The sequence below is a fragment of the Schistocerca americana genome, chromosome 2, assembly GCF_021461395.2.
Source record: "Schistocerca americana isolate TAMUIC-IGC-003095 chromosome 2, iqSchAmer2.1, whole genome shotgun sequence".
NCBI lineage: Eukaryota > Metazoa > Arthropoda > Insecta > Orthoptera > Acrididae > Schistocerca > Schistocerca americana.
This window is the reverse complement of record NC_060120.1, coordinates 650472730-650492362: the sequence shown is the minus strand read 5'-3', so window position 1 is coordinate 650492362 and position 19633 is coordinate 650472730. Positions and strand designations below refer to the sequence as shown.

The 19633-nt window shown below is 44.8% G+C and overlaps 1 protein-coding gene across 1 annotated transcript in view; it reads right to left on the bottom strand.

Annotated features, from left to right (window-relative positions):
• Positions 1-16130, bottom strand: part of LOC124594280 (UDP-sugar transporter UST74c-like) — a 48124-nt gene extending 31994 nt beyond the window's left edge. Inside the window, exon 1 of the mRNA XM_047132646.1 lies at positions 15984-16130. Coding sequence (XP_046988602.1) covers positions 15984-16130 — 147 coding nt within the window. The remainder of the gene's footprint in view (positions 1-15983) is intronic.
• Between the last annotated feature and the right edge of the window lie 3503 nt (positions 16131-19633).

The window sequence follows — 19633 nt, the reverse complement described above, 5'->3', positions numbered from 1 at the left end:
AGACTTTTCCTCACAGCCATACTTACACCAATATGTCTCCCCTTATTCCCAAACTTCACAGAGGCTATCCTGAATACCTAGTCGTTATCTGCGGCGTTAAGCTGCGAAAATTTCTTGCGATTCGACGGGACCCAAGCGGATCGTTATTCGGTAGCTCCAACTTACAAAGACTGTAGTTGTGGTCTTCAGTCCGAAGACTGGTTTGATACAGCTTTCCACACTTGCGTATCCAGTATGCGACTGAGCGGTGAATTCGGCATGTTGTTGGGCCTAGCTGTATTGCGCTGCATGGCGTCGTGGTTGCAGAGATGGACCTCGCCATGGACGTCGGGAGTGAAGTTGCGCATCATGCAGCTTGAGTTTTAACACAACGTCCTGTGGCTCCACGAAAAGCATTATACAATAAGGTGGCGTTGCTGTCAGGGTTCAACCGAACCATAATCCGTAGGTAGTGGTCATCCACTAAAGTAGCCTGAACGAGGCAAGTCATCGACAGTTCCTGTCCCTGTATCTCCTCCATGTCCGAACAACATCGCTTTGTTTCACTCCGAGACGCCTGGACACTTCCATTGTTGTGACCCCTTCCTGGTACAAAGTAACAATGCGGACACTATCAAACTGCGGTATTGACCGTCTAGGCATGGTTGAACTACAAACAACATGAGCCGTGTACCTCCTTCCTGATGGAATGAATGGAACTGATCGGCTGTCGGACCCCCACCGTCTAATAGACGCTGCTCGTGCGTGGTTGTTTACATCTTTAGGCGGGTTTAGTGACATCTCTGAACAGTCAGAGGGACTGTGTCTGTGATACAATATCCACAGTCAACGTTTATCTTCAGGAGTTCTGGGAACCGGGGTGATGCAAAAAATTTTTTGATGTGTGTATTAAAACAGGTGCCGAGGCAACTGTGATGCCGTAGATGATGGAGGCCAACGGCAGAATATACTTGCAACTGTTGAACAGCAACTCCAGTGAATCAGCAGGGTTATCAACAGTTTCTCTTCGACGATCGTTCAGTAAACGTTTCTGCATATGGACCCCACAGCAGGTGCCTGGTTCATGCAACAACGCTGACTGCTGTTCATTGGCGACGAAGGTTGGAATATGCATGCCAGTGACTCAATTGGACATCCACTGAGTTGCGACAGGAGGCCATTTCAGATCACTCACGTTTTATGCTCCCTTGGACAGATGGGCATTGGCAGGTAGAGCACTCCGATAATCGCCATAAGATTCCAGGCGGGAGGAGGGAGCATTATGGTCTGAGGAACGTTTTTGTGGCGTTCCCTTGGTGATCTGGTCATTCTGGAAGGCACAACAGATCAAAACAAGTATTCATCTATCCTTGGGGACCAAGTCCACCCATTCACGCAACTTGTTTCTTTTCCACAGCGTGATTGCATCTAATAGCAGGACAATGCAACGTGTCACAAAGCTCGCAGTGGACGTGCATGGCACCAGGATGAGTCTACTGTACTCCTCACGCCACCAAACTCTCCACGCTTAAAACCCAATCGAGAATATGTTCGACCACATCTATCGGGATGTATGTACTCTGCATCCTTCTCAACTGAGAAACCTTGCACAGCTGGCCATGGCACTGGAGTCTGCGTGGCTCCACATCCCTTTCGGTATCTTCCAGAACCTCACTGACTCTACGTGCATGTCATCATTATCATCTTGAACAGTTTCCAGCCCAAGGCTGGATCTGTTTGGAACAGAAGCCTCGCCGTCTAGTCCTGTTCTTCCACCTTCTGTCTGGGTTTACTCTGGAACAGTCATCGCCTCTTTCTTCAACACACTGCTCTACACATTTCAGCAATCTATACTTTGATATTTACATCTACATCTACATTTATACTCCGCAAGCCACCCAACGGTGTGTGGCGGAGGGCACTTTACGTGCCACTGTCATTACCACCCTTTCCTGTTCCAGTCGCGTATGGTTCGCGGGAAGAACGACTGTCTGAAAGCCTCCGTGCGCGCTCTAATCTCTCTAATTTTACATTCGTGATCTCCTCGGGAGGTATAAGTAGGGGGAAGCAATATATTCGATACCTCATCCAGAAACGCACCCTCTCGAAACCTGTCGAGCAAGCTACACCGCGATGCAGAGCGCCTCTCTTGCAGAGTCTGCCACTTGAGTTTGTTAAACATCTCCGTAACGCTATCACGGATACCAAATAACCCTGTGACGAAACGCGCCGCTCTTCTTTGGATCTTCTTTATCTCCTCCGTCAACCCGATCTGGTACGGATCCCACACTGATGAGCAATACTCAAGTATAGGTCGAACGAGTGTTTTGTAAGCCACCTCCTTTGTTGATGGACTACATTTTCTAAGGACTCTCCCAATGAATCTCAACCTGGTACCCGCCTTACCAACAATTAATTTTATATGATCATTCCACTTCAAATCGTTCCGCACGCATACTCCCAGATATTTTACAGAAGTAACTGCTATCAGTGTTTGTTCCGCTATCATATAATCATACAATAAAGGATCCTTCCTTCTATGTATTCGCAATACATTACATTTGTCTATTTTAAGGGTCAGTTGCCACTCCCTGTACCAAGTGCCTATCCGCTGCAGATCTTCCTGCATTTCGCTACAATTTTCTAATGCTGCAACTTCTCTGTATACTACAGCATCATCCGCGAAAAGCCGCATGGAACTTCCGACACTATCTACTAGGTCATTTATATACACTCCTGGAAATGGAAAAAAGAACACATTGACACCGGTGTGTCAGACCCACCATACTTGCTCCGGACACTGCGAGAGGGCTGTACAAGCAATGATCACACGCACGGCACAGCGGACACACCAGGAACCGCGGTGTTGGCCGTCGAATGGCGCTAGCTGCGCAGCATTTGTGCACCGCCGCCGTCAGTGTCAGCCAGTTTGCCGTGGCATACGGAGCTCCATCGCAGTCTTTAACACTGGTAGCATGCTGCGACAGCGTGGCCCTGAACCGTATGTGCAGTTGACGGACTTTGAGCGAGGGCGTATAGTGGGCATGCGGGAGGCCGGGTGGACGTACCGCCGAATTGCTCAACACGTGGGGCGTGAGGTCTCCACAGTACATCGATGTTGTCGCCAGTGGTCGGCGGAAGGTGCACGTGCCCGTCGACCTGGGACCGGACCGCAGCGACGCACGGATGCACGCCAAGACCGTAGGATCCTACGCAGTGCCGTAGGGGACCGCACCGCCACTTCCCAGCAAATTAGGGACACTGTTGCTCCTGGGGTATCGGCGAGGACCATTCGCAACCGTCTCCATGAAGCTGGGCTACGGTCTCGCACACCGTTAGGCCGTCTTCCGCTCACGCCCCAACATCGTGCAGCCCGCCTCCAGTGGTGTCGCGACAGGCGTGAATGGAGGGACGAATGGAGACGTGTCGTCTTCAGCGATGAGAGTCGCTTCTGCCTTGGTGCCAATGATGGTCGTATGCGTGTTTGGCGCCGTGCAGGTGAGCGCCACAATCAGGACTGCATACGACCGAGGCACACAGAGCCCCGGCATCATGGTGTGGGGAGCGATCTCCTACACTGGCCGTACACCACTGGTGATCGTCGAGGGGACACTGAATAGTGCACGGTACATCCAAACCGTCATCGAACCCATCGTTCTACCATTCCTAGACCGGCAAGGGAACTTGCTGCTCCAACAGGACAATGCACGTCCGCATGTATCCCGTGCCACCCAACGTGCTCTAGAAGGTGTAAGTCAACTACCCTGGCCAGCAAGATCTCCGGATCTGTCCCCCATTGAGCATGTTTGGGACTGGATGAAGCGTCGTCTCACGCGGTCTGCACGTCCAGCACGAACGCTGGTCCAACTGAGGCGCCAGGTGGAAATGGCATGGCAAGCCGTTCCACAGGACTACATCCAGCATCTCTACGATCGTCTCCATGGGAGAATAGCAGCCTGCATTGCTGCGAAAGGTGGATATACACTGTACTAGTGCTGACATTATGCATGCTCTGTTGCCTGTGTCTATGTGCCTGTGGTTCTGTCAGTGTGATCATGTGATGTATCTGACCCCAGGAATGTGTCAATAAAGTTTCCCCTTCCTGGGACAATGAATTCACGGTGTTCTTATTTCAATTTCCAGGAGTGTATATTGTGAAAAGCAATGGTCCCATAACACTCCCCTGTGGCACGCCAGAAGTTACTTTAACGTCTGTAGACGTCTCTCCATTGAGAACAACATGCTGTGTTCTGTTTGCTAAAAACTCTTCAATCCAGCCACACAGCTGGTCTGATATTCCGTAGGCTCTTACTTTGTTTATCAGGCGACAGTGCGGAACTGTATCGAACGCCTTCCGGAAGTCAAGAAAAATAGCATCTACCTGGGAGCCTGTATCTAATATTTTCTGGGTCTCATGAACAAATAAAGCGAGTTGGGTCTCACACGATCGCTGTTTCCGGAATCCATGTTGATTCCTACAGAGTAGATTCTGGGTTTCCAAAAACGACATGATACGCGAGCAAAAAACATGTTCTAAAATTCTACAACAGATCGACGTCAGAGATATAGGTCTATAGTTTTGCGCATCTGCTCGACGACCCTTATTGAAGACTGGGACTACCTGTGCTCTTTTCCAATCATTTGGAACCTTCCGTTCCTCTAGAGACTTGCGGTACACGGCTGTTAGAAGGGGGGCAAGTTCTTTCGCGTACTCTGTGTAGAATCGAATTGGTATCCCGTCAGGTCCAGTGGACTTTCCTCTGTTGAGTGATTCCAGTTGCTTTTCTATTCCTTGGACACTTATTTCGATGTCAGCCATTTTTTCGTTTGTGCGAGGATTTAGAGAAGGAACTGCAGTGCGGTCTTCCTCTGTGAAACAGCTTTGGAAAAAGGTGTTTAGTATTTCAGCTTTACGTGTGTCATCCTCCGTTTCAATGCCATCATCATCCCGGAGTGTCTGGATATGCTGTTTCGAGCCACTTACTGATTTAACGTAAGACCAGAACTTCCTAGGATTTTCTGTCAAGTCGGTACATAGAATTTTACTTTCGAATTCACTGAACGCTTCACGCATAGCCCTCCTTGCGCTAACTTTGACATCGTTTAGCTTCTGTTTGTCTGAGAGGTTGTGGCTGCGTTTAAACTTGGAGTGAAACTCTCTTTGCTTTCGCAGTAGTTTCCTAACTTTGTTGTTGTACCACGATGGGTTTTTCCCGTCCCTCACAGTTTTACTCGGCACGTTCCTGTCTAAAACGCATTTTACTATTACCTTGAACTTTTTCCATAAACACTCAACATTGTCAGTGTCGGAACAGAAAATTTCGTTTTGATCTGTTAGGTAGTCTGAAATCTGCCTTCTATTACTCTTGCTAAACAGATAAACCTTCCTCCCTTTTTTATATTCCTATTGTTGTTGTTGTTGTTGTAGTCTTCAGTCCTGAGACTGGTTTGGTGCAGCTCTCCATGCTACTCTATCCTGTGCAAGCTTCTTCATCTCCCAGTACCTACTGCAATCTACATCCTTCTGAATCTGCTTAGTGTATTGATCTCTTGGTCTCCCTCTACGATTTTTACCCTCCACGCTACCCTCCAATGCTAAATTTGTGATCCCTTGATGCCTCAAAACATGTCCTACCAACCGATCCCTTCTTCTAGTCAAGTTGTGCCACAAACTTCTCTTCTCCCCATTCCTATTCAATACCTTCTCATTAGTTACGTGATCTACCCACCTTATCTTCAGCATTCTTCTGTAGCACCACATTTCGAGAGCTTCTATTCTCTTCTTGTCCAAACTGGTTATCGTCCATGTTTCACTTCCATACATGGCTACACTCCATACAAATACTTTCGGAAACGACTTCCTGACACTTAAATCTATACTCGATGTTAACAAATTTCTCTTCTTCAGAAACAATTTCCTTGCCATTGCCAGTCTACATTTTATATCCTCTCTAATTCGACCATCATCAGTTATTTTACTCCCTAAATAGCAAAACTCCTTTACTACTTTAAGTGTCTCATTTCCTAATCTAATCCCCTCAGCATCACCCGATTTAATTTGACTACATTCCATTATCCTCGTTTTGCTTTTGTTGATGTTCATCTTATATCCTCCTTTCAAGACACTGTCCATTCCGTTCAACTGCTCCTCCAAGTCCTTTGCTGTCTCTGACAGAATTACAATGTCATCGGCGAACCTCAAAGTTTTTACTTCTTCTCCATGAATTTTAATACCTACTCCGAATTTTTCTTTTGTTTCCTTTACTGCTTGCTCAATATACAGATTGAATAACATCGGGGAGAGGCTACAACCCTGTCTCACTCCTTTCCCAACCACTGCTTCCCTTTCATGCCCCTCGACTCTTATAACTGCCATCTGGTTTCTGTACAAATTGTAAATAGCCTTTCGCTCCCTGTATTTTACCCCTGCCACCTTCAGAATTTGAAAGAGAGTATTCCAGTTAACGTTGTCAAAAGCTTTCTCTAAGTCTACAAATGCTAGAAACGTAGGTTTGCCTTTTCTTAATCTTTCTTCTAAGATAAGTCGTAAGGTTAGTATTGCCTCACGTGTTCCAACATTTCTACGGAATCCAAACTGATCTTCCCCGAGGTCCGCTTCTACCAGTTTTTCCATTCGTCTGTAAAGAATTCGCGTTAGTACTTTGCAGCTGTGACTTATTAAACTGATAGTTCGGTAATTTTCACATCTGTCAACACCTGCGTTCTTTGGGATTGGAATTATTATATTCTTCTTGAAGTCTGTGGGTATTTCACCTGTCTCATACATCTTGCTCACCAGATGGTAGAGTTTTGTCATGACTGGCTCTCCCAAGGCCATCAGTAGTTCTAATGGAATGTTGTCTACTCCCTGGGCCTTGTTTCGACTCAGATCTTTCAGTGCTCTGTCAAACTCTTCACGCAGTATCTTATCTCCCATTTCTTCTTCATCTACATCCTCTTCCATTTCCATAATATTGTCCTCAAGTACATCGCCCTTGTATAAACCCTCTATATACTCCTTCCACCTTTCTGCCTTCCCTTCTTTGCTTAGAACTGGTTTGCCATCTGAGTTCTTGATATTCATACAAGTGGTTCTCTTTTCTCCAAAGGTCTCTTTAATTTTCCTGTAGGCAGTATCTATCTTACCACTAGTGAGATAAGCCTCTACATCCTTACATTTGTCCTCTAGCCATCCCTGCTTAGCCATTTTGCACTTCCTGTCGATCTCATTTTTGAGACGTTTGTATTCCTTTTTGCCTGCTTCATTTACTGCATTTTTATATTTTCTCCTTTCGTCAATTAAATTCAATATTTCTTCTGTTACCCAAGGATTTCTATTAGCCCTCGTCTTTTTACCTACTTGATCCTCTGCTGCCTTCACTACTTCATCCCTCAAAGCTACCCATTCTTCTTCTACTGTATTTCTTTCCCACATTCCTGTCAATTGTTCCCTTATGCTATCCCTGAAACTCTCTACACTCTCTGGTTCTTTCAGTTTATCCAGGTCCCATCTCTTTAAATTCCCGCCTTTTTGCAGTTTCTTCAGTTTCAATCTGCAGTTCATAACCAATAGATTGTGGTCAGAATCCACATCTGCCCCTGGAAATGTCTTACAATTTAAAACCTGGTTCCTAAATTTCTGTCTTACCATTATGTAATCTATCTGATACCTTTTAGTATCTCCAGGATTCTTCCATGTATACAACCTTCTTTCATGATTCTTGAACCAAGTGTTAGCTATGATTAAGTTATGCTCTGTGCAAAATTTTACAAGGCGGCTTCCTCTTTCATTTCTTCCCCCCAATCCATATTCACCTACTATGTTTCCTTCTCTCCCTTTTCCTACTGACGAATTCCAGTCACCCATGACTATTAAATTTTCGTCTCCCTTCACTACCTGAATAATTTCTTTTATCTCGTCATACATTTCATCAATTTCTTCATCATCTGCAGAGCTAGTTGGCATATAAACTTGTACTACTGTAGTAGGCATGGGCTTTGTGTCTATCTTGGCCACAATAATGCGTTCACTATGCTGTTTGTAGTAGCTAACCCGCACTCCTATTTTTTTATTCATTATTAAACCTACTCCTGCATTACCCCTATTTGATTTTGTATTTATAACCCTGTAATCACCTGACCAAAAGTCTTGTTCCTCCTGCCACCGAACTTCACTAATTCCCACTATATCTAACTTTAACCTATCCATTTCCCTTTTTAAATTTTCTAACCTACCTGCCCGATTGAGAGATCTGACATTCCACGCTCCGATCCGTAGAATGCCAATTTTCTTTCTCCTGATAACGACGTCCTCTTGAGTAGTCCCGGCCCGGAGATCCGAATGGGGGACTATTTTACCTCCGGAATATTTTACCCAAGAGGACGCCATCATCATTTAATCATACAGTAAAGCTGCATTCCTATTAACTTCCATATTCAGGGATGCTGCAACGGCCTTATGATCACTGATTCCCTGTTCTGCACATACAGAGTCGAAAAGTTCGGGTCTGTTTGTTATCAGTAGGTCCAAGATGTTATCTCCACGAGTCGGTTCTCTGTTTAATTGCTCGAGGTAATTTTCGGATAGTGCACTCAGTATAATGTCACTCAGTATAATGTCACTCGATGCTCTGTCCCTACCACCCGTCCTAAATATCTGAGTGTCCCAGTCTATATCTGGTAAATTGAAATCTCCGCCTAAGATTATAACATGCTGAGAAAATTTGTGTGAAATGTATTCCAAATTTGCTCTCAGTTGTTCTGCCACTAATGCTGCTGAGTCGGGAGGTCGGTAAAAGGAGCCAATTATTAACCTAGCTCGGTTGTTGAGTGTAACCTCCACCCATAATAATTCACAGGAACTATCCACTTCTACTTCACTACAGGATAAACTACTACTAACAGCGATGAACACTCCACCACCGGTTGCATGCAATCTATCCTTTCTAAACACCGTCTGTGCCTTTGTAAAAATTTCGGCAGAATTTATCTCTGGCTTCGCCGGCCGGTGTGGCCGAGCGGTTAAAGGCGCTTCAGTCTGGAACCGCGTGACCGCTACGGTCGCAGGTTCGAATCCTGCCTCGGGCATGGATGTGTGTGATGTCCTTAGGTTAGTTAGGTTTAATTAGTTCTAAGTTCTAGGCGACTGATGACCTCAGAAGTTAAGTCGCATAGTGCTCAAAGCCATTTGAACCATTTGAGCCATTTTATCTCTGGCTTCAGCCAGCTTTTCGTACCCATAACGATTTCAGCTTCGGTGCTTTCTATCAGTGCTTGAAGTTCCGGTACTTTACCAACGCAGCTTCGACAGTTTACAATTACAATACCGATTGCTGCTTGGTCCCCGCATGTCCTGACTTTGCCCCGCACCCGTTGAGGCTGTTGCCCTTTCTGTACGTGCCCAAGGCCATCTAACCTAAAAAACCGCCCAGTCCACGCCACACAACCCCTGCTACCCGTGTAGCCGCTTGCTGCGTGTAGTGGACTCCTGACCTATCCAGCGGAACCCGAAACCCCCCACCCTATGGCGCAAGTCGAGGAATCTGCAGCCCACACGGTCGCAGAAGCGTCTCAGCCTCTGATTCAGACCCTCCACTCGGCTCTGTACCAAAGGTCCGCAGTCAGTCCTGTCGACGATGCTGCAGATGGTGAGCTCTGCTTTCATCCCACTAGCGAGACTGGCAGTCTTCACCAAATCAGATAGCCGCCGGAAGCCAGAGAGGTTTTCCTCCGATCCATAGCGACACACATCATTGGTGCCGACATGAGCGACCACCTGCAGATGGGTGCACCCTGTACCCTTCATGGCATCCGGAAGGGCCCTTTCCACATCTGGAATGACTCCCCCCGGTATGCACACGGAGTGCACATTGGTTTTCTTCCCCTCTCTTGCTGCCATATCCCTAAGGGGCCCCATTACGCGCCTGACTTTGGAGCTCCCAACTACCAGTAAGCCCACCCTCTGCGACCGCCCGGATCTTGCAGGCTGAGGGGCAACCTCTCGAAAAGGACAAGCAGCCATGTCAGGCCGAAGATCAGTATCAGCCTGAGACAGAGCCTGAAACCGGTTCGTCAGACAAACTGGAGAGGCCTTCCGTTCAGCCCTCCGGAATGTCTTTCGCCCCCTGCCACACCTTGAGACGAGCTCCCACTCTATCACAGGTGAGGGATCAGCCTCAATGCGGGCAGTATCCCGGGCAACCACAGTCGTAGTCCGATCGGGGGATGCGTGGGACGAGCTGGCCGTCCCCGACAAACCCCTATCTGGACCCCCACAGCGATGCCCATTGGCAACAGCCTCAAGCTGTGTGACCGAAACCAACACTGCCTGAAGCTGGGAGCGAAGGGATGCCAACTTAGCCTGCATCCGAACACAGCAGTTGCAGTCCCTATCCATGCTAAAAACTGTTGTGCAAAGAACGTCTGAACTAATCTACAGAGAGCGCAAACAAATCGACACAAAATTTAAACGGTTATTACAATACAAGCTTACCTAGTAAATGCAGTGATGCTGCTACTTGCGCACTGCTGACACACTATTTGGCGGCGGAAGGTGACTACGCGATTTTACACTATTCAGGTACTAAAACGCGATGCTACAACTCTCAAATACTATAATACGCCCGAAATTTATGAATTAAACAATGCAAGTACCAAAAACACGCAAAGAAATTAAGAATTAAACTATGTAACAAATGAGTGAGCCAAGAGTATACGACTTGCTGCTGCAGCTACTTATCCAACGGCGGCAGGGAGCACACTGGCTGTGACCAACCGACACTGGCCGTTCAAAACAAATACGGAAGACAGACGACTTGCTTTACACCTCCATTTCATGTATCTTCTTGCGAATCCTTTTGTTTTCCATTCTCTTCGAGTGCCGATACCATCATAGCCTTCATGTTTCTATCCTGCTCAGCAAGCATTCCCCTTCACTATTTCCCTTACCGTTCATTGCTCATCCTATCTCCACTTGTTATTCATATCCTCTTCTTTCTCATTTCTTCCATTTTCCTCTATCACACTTCCCAGGAACTTGACACTTTCCACCTTCTTCTGTTGTCACCTCAAATCCTTATTCCGCTAGTTGGTCTATCTTGCTTTTTAGTTGTAATCAGGATCTCAAATTTGTTTGCATTAAATTTCATCACATACCGTCTCACAGTCTCTTCCCAAACATTCAGCTGTTCCTAAATCTCCTCTTCTCTGCTTCCCCAGATCATCAAGTCCTCTGCGAACATCACTGCTTTCATCCAAAACCATAATGAAGAGGAAAGGTTAGAATGCACTGCCCCGTTTCACACCATTTATTTGCTGGAAACAATCCGTCCTTTCACCTCCCAGTTCCACACGGCTCAAACTTCTGCAGTTCATTTCCTCCACAGTGCTTTTGCTGTCTTTTTCCACTGCTTTCTTTTCTAGTGCTTCCCAGACCTTTCTTCTAAAGACGCTATTAAGTACCTTTTCTGTATCTAGAAAGGACATCACGAAGTCTTCCCCAAATTCATAGTGGTGCTCCTGGAGCTGCCTCACTGCAAATATGAGGTCAACAGTTGACCTTCCAGATCTGAAGCCATGCTGTTCCTTTCAAAACTGTCCTCAACCCTTGTTCGGATTCTGTTCTCCAGGATCTTTTCATATGCTTTAGTAAAGTGGTATCAGTGTGACTCGCCTGTAGTTTCTACAATATTTCCTACTCCATTTCTTGACTATAGGAATAATTAGTGCCAACTTCCAATCTTCTAGAGTCTTCTTCGCATTCCACACCACCTTCAGCACACGATACAGCCACGGTTTCCCACCCTCCCCTGTTGCCTTCAACATTTAGACAATTAATTTGTCCATACCTGGTGTCTTTCTTCCGTTCATCTTGGCCAGTGCCATTTTATTTTTTTTCTGTGTCAAGTCGTTTTCACCCCAGAGTTTACTTCTACCTCCTTTAGTCTATTACCCTCGTCTCCAATTCCGTTCGGATGCAAATGCTCAAAGTACTCCTTCCACACTATCTTCAGTATATCTTTGTTATTAATCTCATTTCTCTTTCTGTCTGTCACTGTTGCTTCCTCTCTCAAACATGTCCTCTTACTTTTGACCATTCCATATAGTACTGTTTTACTGCCTCTGCTATTTTCCTCCATCATCTTTGTCCATTCTTCCCGTCACTTTCTTTTCTCTTGAGCCACTGTCTCATTTGCCTCTTTCTTCTCTTACACACCTCTCTTGCTAATTCGGTCCTTTCTCGCAACCATAATCTGAACGCCTTGTTCTTCCTTCTCACTACCTATATGACTCTTTCACTCCACCATCGTGTCCTTTTCCACTGTTTTCTGCCTCTTGTCCTTCCACACATAGCTACTGTAGGTTCTACTGTAGCACTTTCAAACTGTCCCCATTCCTCTTCTTTTGTTATTGGTTCATCCTTTGGTAACCTTCCACGTATAATCTCCTGGTGTTCTTTCTTGACTTCCGTTCCCTTCAGTTTCCGTAGCCTAATGCTGCTTTCCTGCTTCTCCATCTTCTTCCATTCCTTCATGATTCTCATGCTCATCACCAGTAGCTGGTGCTCACTATCTAATGCCTCAGATAATAGAACCTTTATATCAGGTAAAGGCCCCTTGCTTCCCAGTCATAGAGTGTGTAATCCACCAAAGATTTCTGCGCTAGATTCCTGCTGAACCACGTTCCTTTATAGTTCTCTTTCTTCCGAAACCATAAGTTTCCTACCACTAAACAGCGTCTCTTGCAGAATTCCAGTAATCTCTGACTTCTTCATTTCTACTTCCCCATCCTTCTGCTCCCAGCCCATTTTCATACCCTTATCTTTCACTCCCTACATGTGCGTTAAAGTCTCCATGACTATTACCCATTATTATTATCTATTCAATTGCTTTTGTGGTTCTTCTTTCTCTTGAGATGTACAACCCACTTGAGGGTGGTACACCTAATCGGCGCTGCAAAAGGTGGGTATTCAGGCTTTTTGAGGGGCGTCACATTAATGTGACTAGACCGTGTACAAAAGGAAATGTCCTGGTCGGTTCATTGATCCATCATTGCCCAGCCCAAACCGCAAAGGATAGAAACCTGAAATTTGGAGAGGTTGCTGCTCTTATACTGTAGGAAATGTTTGGAAAGAGATTTTTCGAAATTCCGTCCCTAATAGGGTGAAATGGGAGATGAAAGGTTTATTGAAAAAAGTCGCTATTAAGGCTAGTTTGAAGCCAGAACAACGCAACCTGGTATTTGGTTTCTCGGCCAGAAATAAAACAATATCGGTTCCCGCATTTTTGGAAGTTCAAAGACAATGGACGTGAAACAGTGGGTGTAATTTTTTTAAAAAATAAATCATTATTAAAGAACAAAAAAGAATTCATAGCTACGTATATTAAAATTGGTATTTGACTTCTCGGTTAGAAATAAAGAAATATGTTTGGGGAATGAAAGTTTCTATGCAGACATCACCACAAGAACTCAAAAGGCAGGATTAAGAAAAACCTCCGATCTCAGCAATCAGAATCCCTTTTTGATCAGAAGGACGTTCGGAAAAGACCATGCTTCTATGGCCTTATTAAGGGTGAAAAGTTTAGGTGTTTCAATTTGTGAATTAAATCAAAGAAAGCTATTTAACTGTCTCCAAAACAAACTGGCTTTGTCAGAATTGCTGTTTAGTGCATTTATTGTTCAGTGGGCCTAATGCATATTTATAAAATTATTTTTTTTTAATTACTACGCAGACTCGCGCAAAGCTATGTGATCAAAAGTGTCCAGACACCTGACTGAAAATGACTTACAACTTCGTGGCGCCCTCCATCGGTAATGCTGGAATTCAGTATGGTGTTGGCCAACCCTTAGCCTTGATGACAGCTTCCACTCTCGCAGGCATACGTTCAATCAGGTGCTGAAGTTCTTGGGGAATGGCAGCCCATTCTTCACGGAGTGCTGCACTGAGGAGAGGTATCGATGTCGGTCGGTGAGGCCTGGCACGACGTTGGCGTTCCAGAACATCCAAAAGGTGTTCTATAGGATTCAGGTCAGGACTCAGTGCACGGCAGTCTATTACAGGGACATTATTGTCGTGTAACATTCCGCAACAGGCCGTCCATTATGAACAGGCACTCGATCGTGTTGAAAGATGCAATCGTCATCCCCGAATTGCTCTTCAAACAGTGGGAAGCAAGAAGGTGCTTGAAACATCAATGTAGGCCTGTGCTGCGATAGTGCCACGCAATACAACGAGGGGTGCAAGCCTCCTCCACGAAAAACACGACCACACCATAACACCACCCACTCGAATTTTACTGTTGGCACTACACACGCTGGCAGATGACGTTCACTGGACATTCGCCATCTCACACCCTGCCATCGGATCGCCACATTGTGTCGTCACTCCACACAACATTTTTCCATTGTTCAATTGTCCAGCGTTTACGCTCCTTACACCAGCGAGGCGTCGTTTGGCATTTACCGGCGTGATGTGTGGCTTATGAGCAGCCGCTCGACTATGAGGTCAAAGTTTTCTCACCTCCCGCCTAACTGTCGTAGTACTTGCAGTGGGTCCTGATGCAGTTTGGAATTCCTGTGTGATGGTCTGGATAGATGTCTGCCTATTACACATTACGACCCTCTTCAACAGTCGCCGGTCTCTGTCAGTCAACAGATGAGGTCGGCCTGTACGCTATTGTGCTGCACGTGTCCGTTCACGTTTCCACTGTTTCCACTTCACTATCACATCGGAGACAATGGACCTGGGGATATTAAGGAGTGTGTAAATCTCGCTTACAGACATATGACACAAGTGACATCCAATCACCCGACCACGTTCGAAGTCCGTGAGTTCCGCAGAGCGCCCCATTCTGCTCTCTCACGATGTCTAGTGACTACTGAAGTCGCTGAGATGGTGTACCTGGCAGTAGGTGGCAGCACAATGCACCTAATATGAAAAACATATGTTTCTGGGGGTGTCCGGATACTTTTGATCACATAATGTATATACATGCCAACAAGAAATCGTAACCTACACATTGTCTATAACGTGGGTCTCGCAAAACAAAAATGGTAATACCAGAACAGTACTGTTTCAATACTTCCGCCTCTTTAATGATATGAAACTTGTAAAACGAGAATGTAAATCCAAGAAATAAATGAATTATGGGCTCCTTCACTTAGCAGTACATTAAAAGACGACTTACTTTTTGAATGAAATCTCAGAACATAGTACAGCTGTAAATATTTGTAGCCTTAGACATCTTCTTAATATTTAAATGAAGTACAGACAGCGATTGTCGACATAACGAAGTTGTTACATACGTAGTCCCAAATAAAGAATAGTGTACGTCCAGCTTACGACCTCAATAAGTGAGTCTCATTTACCGTTAACAAAATTGAACAAATTTTGATCGCTGCCGTTGATCGACAGATACCGCTACGAGGCATATTTTATATAACGTTTCAATGTGCTTTATTACAATCGAAATCAGCTACGCTATATTATGATTGTGAATTCAGTGGAAGTCGATCTCATTCGGGGTCCTACGAAAGTAGTTCTCACCACAGACAGAAAAGGAGGGAAACGAATGTGGAGAATGAAGTAGAAATCACCACACCGCGTGAGGTGGTTGCGGCTATTATTGCAATAAACGCCTTTGGGCGTGACTTAGACGAACCTCTCATCTATAGCTTAGTGCATAACGGCGGTGTATGACGCTAAAATACAAATGACTTACGAGAGAATTGGTATCACTATTGAAGTTTAAATTGCAGCATGTCGGACAAGAGAAAAGAAATAAATCATAATTACAACTATAAAGATAGTCCGTTACTGATATATCAAAAGTGTGAAAATCAAGTTTCTGATTGTGAAAATACGTAGTCTCCCGTAGAAAACAGTGAGTGACATTCTTACGACGTGACGCTTTGGTTTCGTAATTCAGTGACACAAAAACAGAAAGCACCGAAAATTAAAGCAATATCGCTATTTTTATATTCGACACAGAAATTTTATTACAGACCATTAATAAAAATGATGTAGTGCCGTAAAAGACTGCTGATCCAAGTCTTTTCACCAAAGAATGCTCTTTTCTGAACGACACTCCTGTGTCCGTATCTCGTGCACCTCGTTCCACATCGGAATCATCAGCGTTGATTACCGGCTTCATTTGGATGGCGCTAAAAAAAGAAAACACCAACTGAAGTATTGGTATGTGTAAGGAGACGTACAAGTAATGTCGTATGTATTCGAGATATTTATCTTAATTTTGAACATTTCTCTCTGTTTTTTTAAAGCCTACATAGAGGATAGTCCCCTCCGAAAATCGGAAGTGATTCAGGTATGTTGCAATAACAAGTATTCTTTCTTTTTTAAACAGGGAAACAAGAAATACTTTTTGATGGAACGTACATGAACAATCAATCTTTTTACGATTGAGATTTTCCCATTTTGCTGCTTGGTTCTAATGTAGACTGTAGCAAGGAATAAAATAGCTTAATTAAGAAATTTTTAAAGCAGAGCTGAAAACCAATCATAGCAAGGAAGAATATTGTACTAGGAGGACAGTGCACCTACGAGTAGGAACACGTGATGTTTCTCGATCGATGTTTCAGTGTAGAGAGTGATTATAGAATCACGTGATGGAGTGCGCACTAAAACCGCCATAAGCAGTTTCCGGCGTTTTCAAGTGTTTTTGTTGTGAGACACGAGGTTATGTTCGCTGCAGTGTTATGAGTTCTACATATTTAAATGCTTTATACTGTTTTAAAGCTATTTGGAGGATATTCTTAATTATTTGGTTACAGAGTTTTGTGGTGAGTAAAATTCTGCGTCATTTTAAAACTCCTCTGTGCAAGACAATTAAACGGTGACGTTTTCGAAACCACGTAGTAGTTTACCATTGTGACGCAGAAGTCTGAAGTCTGGCTCAAGCGTGCCTACAACCATCCCCTGTAATGGTGCAAAAATGCGCCTTGCGACGTCATCCTCAAACTCAGCGACATTTCAAACTGCAACGTGTCGACACATGCGAGAAAAAGGCCAGAGCTCAGACGTTCATATGAGTTGTGAGGATGGTTAATGATGTCACATTGGCACCAAACTTCATCTCAACTCTGCTCAAAGCCAGTGCTGACGTGCCACACGATGGGAATCTCGTCAAATCTCCCCTTATCCACATCTCACTCTCTTCTCTTGACACCTCTGCGATGGAGATCAGAACCGCGACGCCCAGCGTTAAAATATCCTGCGGTTTCCTTATGGCGGATCGAGGGAAACACTTCAGACGCATAGCTCCTCAGAATCGAAGCGGAAAGCCTTCAGGATCTGGCATAAAGAAAGTAAATAAAACCACTACTTCCCTTGGGGCGTTAATTTACACAGTTTCGCGGTTGAAAACGACATTTTGCCGTGCGATGCACAACAGAACGACGTTCTTGAGAACTTTGACACTGAGGGCATCCTCCGTACGATTCAACCCTTCCCTTAGGACATCTTGGGCCTGCAGTCCCATACTACGTGATCTGACCCTTTTGAAGTGTAGCGCGATAGCAATTTCTTGCTCTGGTATGCAGATTGGCACCTTGCAAAACCATTAGACGAAATCTGAATGTTATCTGAAGCAGCAAAGGGTGTTTACGCTTTTTGGTTCAAATGGTTCAAATGGCTCTGAGCACTATGCGACTTAACTTCTGAGGTCATCAGTCGCCTAGAACTTAGAACTAATTAAACCTAACTAACCTAAGGACATCACACACATCCATGCCCGAGGCAGGATTCGAACCTGCGACCGTAGCGGTCACGCGGTTCCAGACTGAAGCGCCTTTAACCGCACGGCCACACCGGCCGGCTACGCTTTTTGAGATCCCTTGTTTCGCGCCCTCCTGTGGAATGATCAGCGGGCTGGAAGTGGGGGTGGGGGGGGGGTGGGGGAGTAGGGAGGAGGACAGTGACGTACATGTGAATAAAATATGGATAGGTTCTCTCTAAGACCCTGCCGTTCTGTTACAGCCTCAGTGCCACCTGCGCGGTCTTAAAAATGTCCCTGTACAGAGACAGATATTCACAGATCCCTAGACGCCTGTGTCAGAGGCAGCCATTTCGACACACGTCGGATGAGTAGCGCTACATCGCTGAACCAGCGCCTGCTGGCCGCATACGAAATCTAAGTGATGTCGAAAATGTTCCAAAAATATGATCCTTTAATTTTGTTGTGCTGTGCAGTCACATATTTAGCGGGCAGTTAAGCCATACGTCATTTGTAATGCACCATCATCTACCCTGAAATGGAAGATAATCTTCTATCATGAAACACACGACGTTTGAAAAATTAATTGAGTTTCTTAAATAACATTTTTCTTTGTCTTCAAGATGGATTATAGCGTTCTTTGCCAACAGCTTCAATTTCAAAGTGTTTTTAACTCTTAAATGGTTTTGATAATACTTTTCTTAATATCTTTTCACTAATTGATTTTTGCTGTGTACTAGGCTAATAGAAGAGGGGCAGCAGCCTTTTCAGTAGTTGCAGGGGCAACAGTCTGGATGATTGACTGATCTGGCCTTGCAACACTAACCAAAACGGCCTTGCTGTGCTGGTACTGCCAACGGCTGAAAGCAGGGGGAAACTACAGCCGTAATTTTTCCCGAGGGCATGCAGCTTTACTGTATGGTTAAATGATGATGGCGTCCTCTTGGGTAAAATATTCCGGAGGTAAAATAGTCCCCCATTCGGATCTCCGGGCGGGAACTACTCAAGAGGACGTCGTTATCAGGAGAAAGAAAACTGGCGTTCTACGGATCGGAGCGTGGAATGTCAGATCCCTTAATCGTGCAGGTAGGTTAGAAAATTTAAAAAGGGAAATGCATAGGTTGAAGTTAGATATAGTGGGAATTAGTGAAGTTCGGTGGCAGGAGGAACAAGACATTTGGTCAGGTGAATACAGGGCTATAAATACAAAATCAAATAGGGGTAATGCAGGAGTAGGTTTAATAATGAATAAAAAAATAGGAGTGCGGGTAAGCTACTACCAACAGCATAGTGAACGCATTATTGTGGCCAAGATAGACACGAAGCCCATGGCTACTACAGTAGCACAAGTTTATATGCCAAGATGATGAAGAAATTGATGAAATGTATGATGAGATAAAGGAAATTATTCAGATAGTGAAGGGAGACGAAAATTAAATAGTCATGGGTGACTGGAATTCGACAGTAGGAAAAGGGAGAGAAGGAAACATAGTGGGTGAATATGGATTGGGGGAGAGAAATGAAAGAGGAAGCCGTCTGGTAGAATTTTGTACAGAGCATAACTTAATTATAGCTAACACTTGGTTCAAGAATCATAGAAGAAGGTTGTATACGTGGAAGAATCGTGGAGATACTAGAAGGTATCACATAGATTATATAATGGTAAGACAGAGATTTAGGAACCAGGTTTTAAATTGTAAGACATTTCCAGAGACAGATGTGGACTCTGACCACAATCTATTGGTTATGAACTGTAGATTAAAACTGAAGAAACTGCAAAAAGGTGGGAATTTAAAGAGGTGAGACCCGGATAAACTGACTAAACCAGAGGTTGTCCAGAGTTTCAGGGAGAGCATAAGGAAACAATTGGCAGGAATGGGGGAAAGAAATACAGTAGAAGAAGAATGGGTAGCTCTGAGGGATGA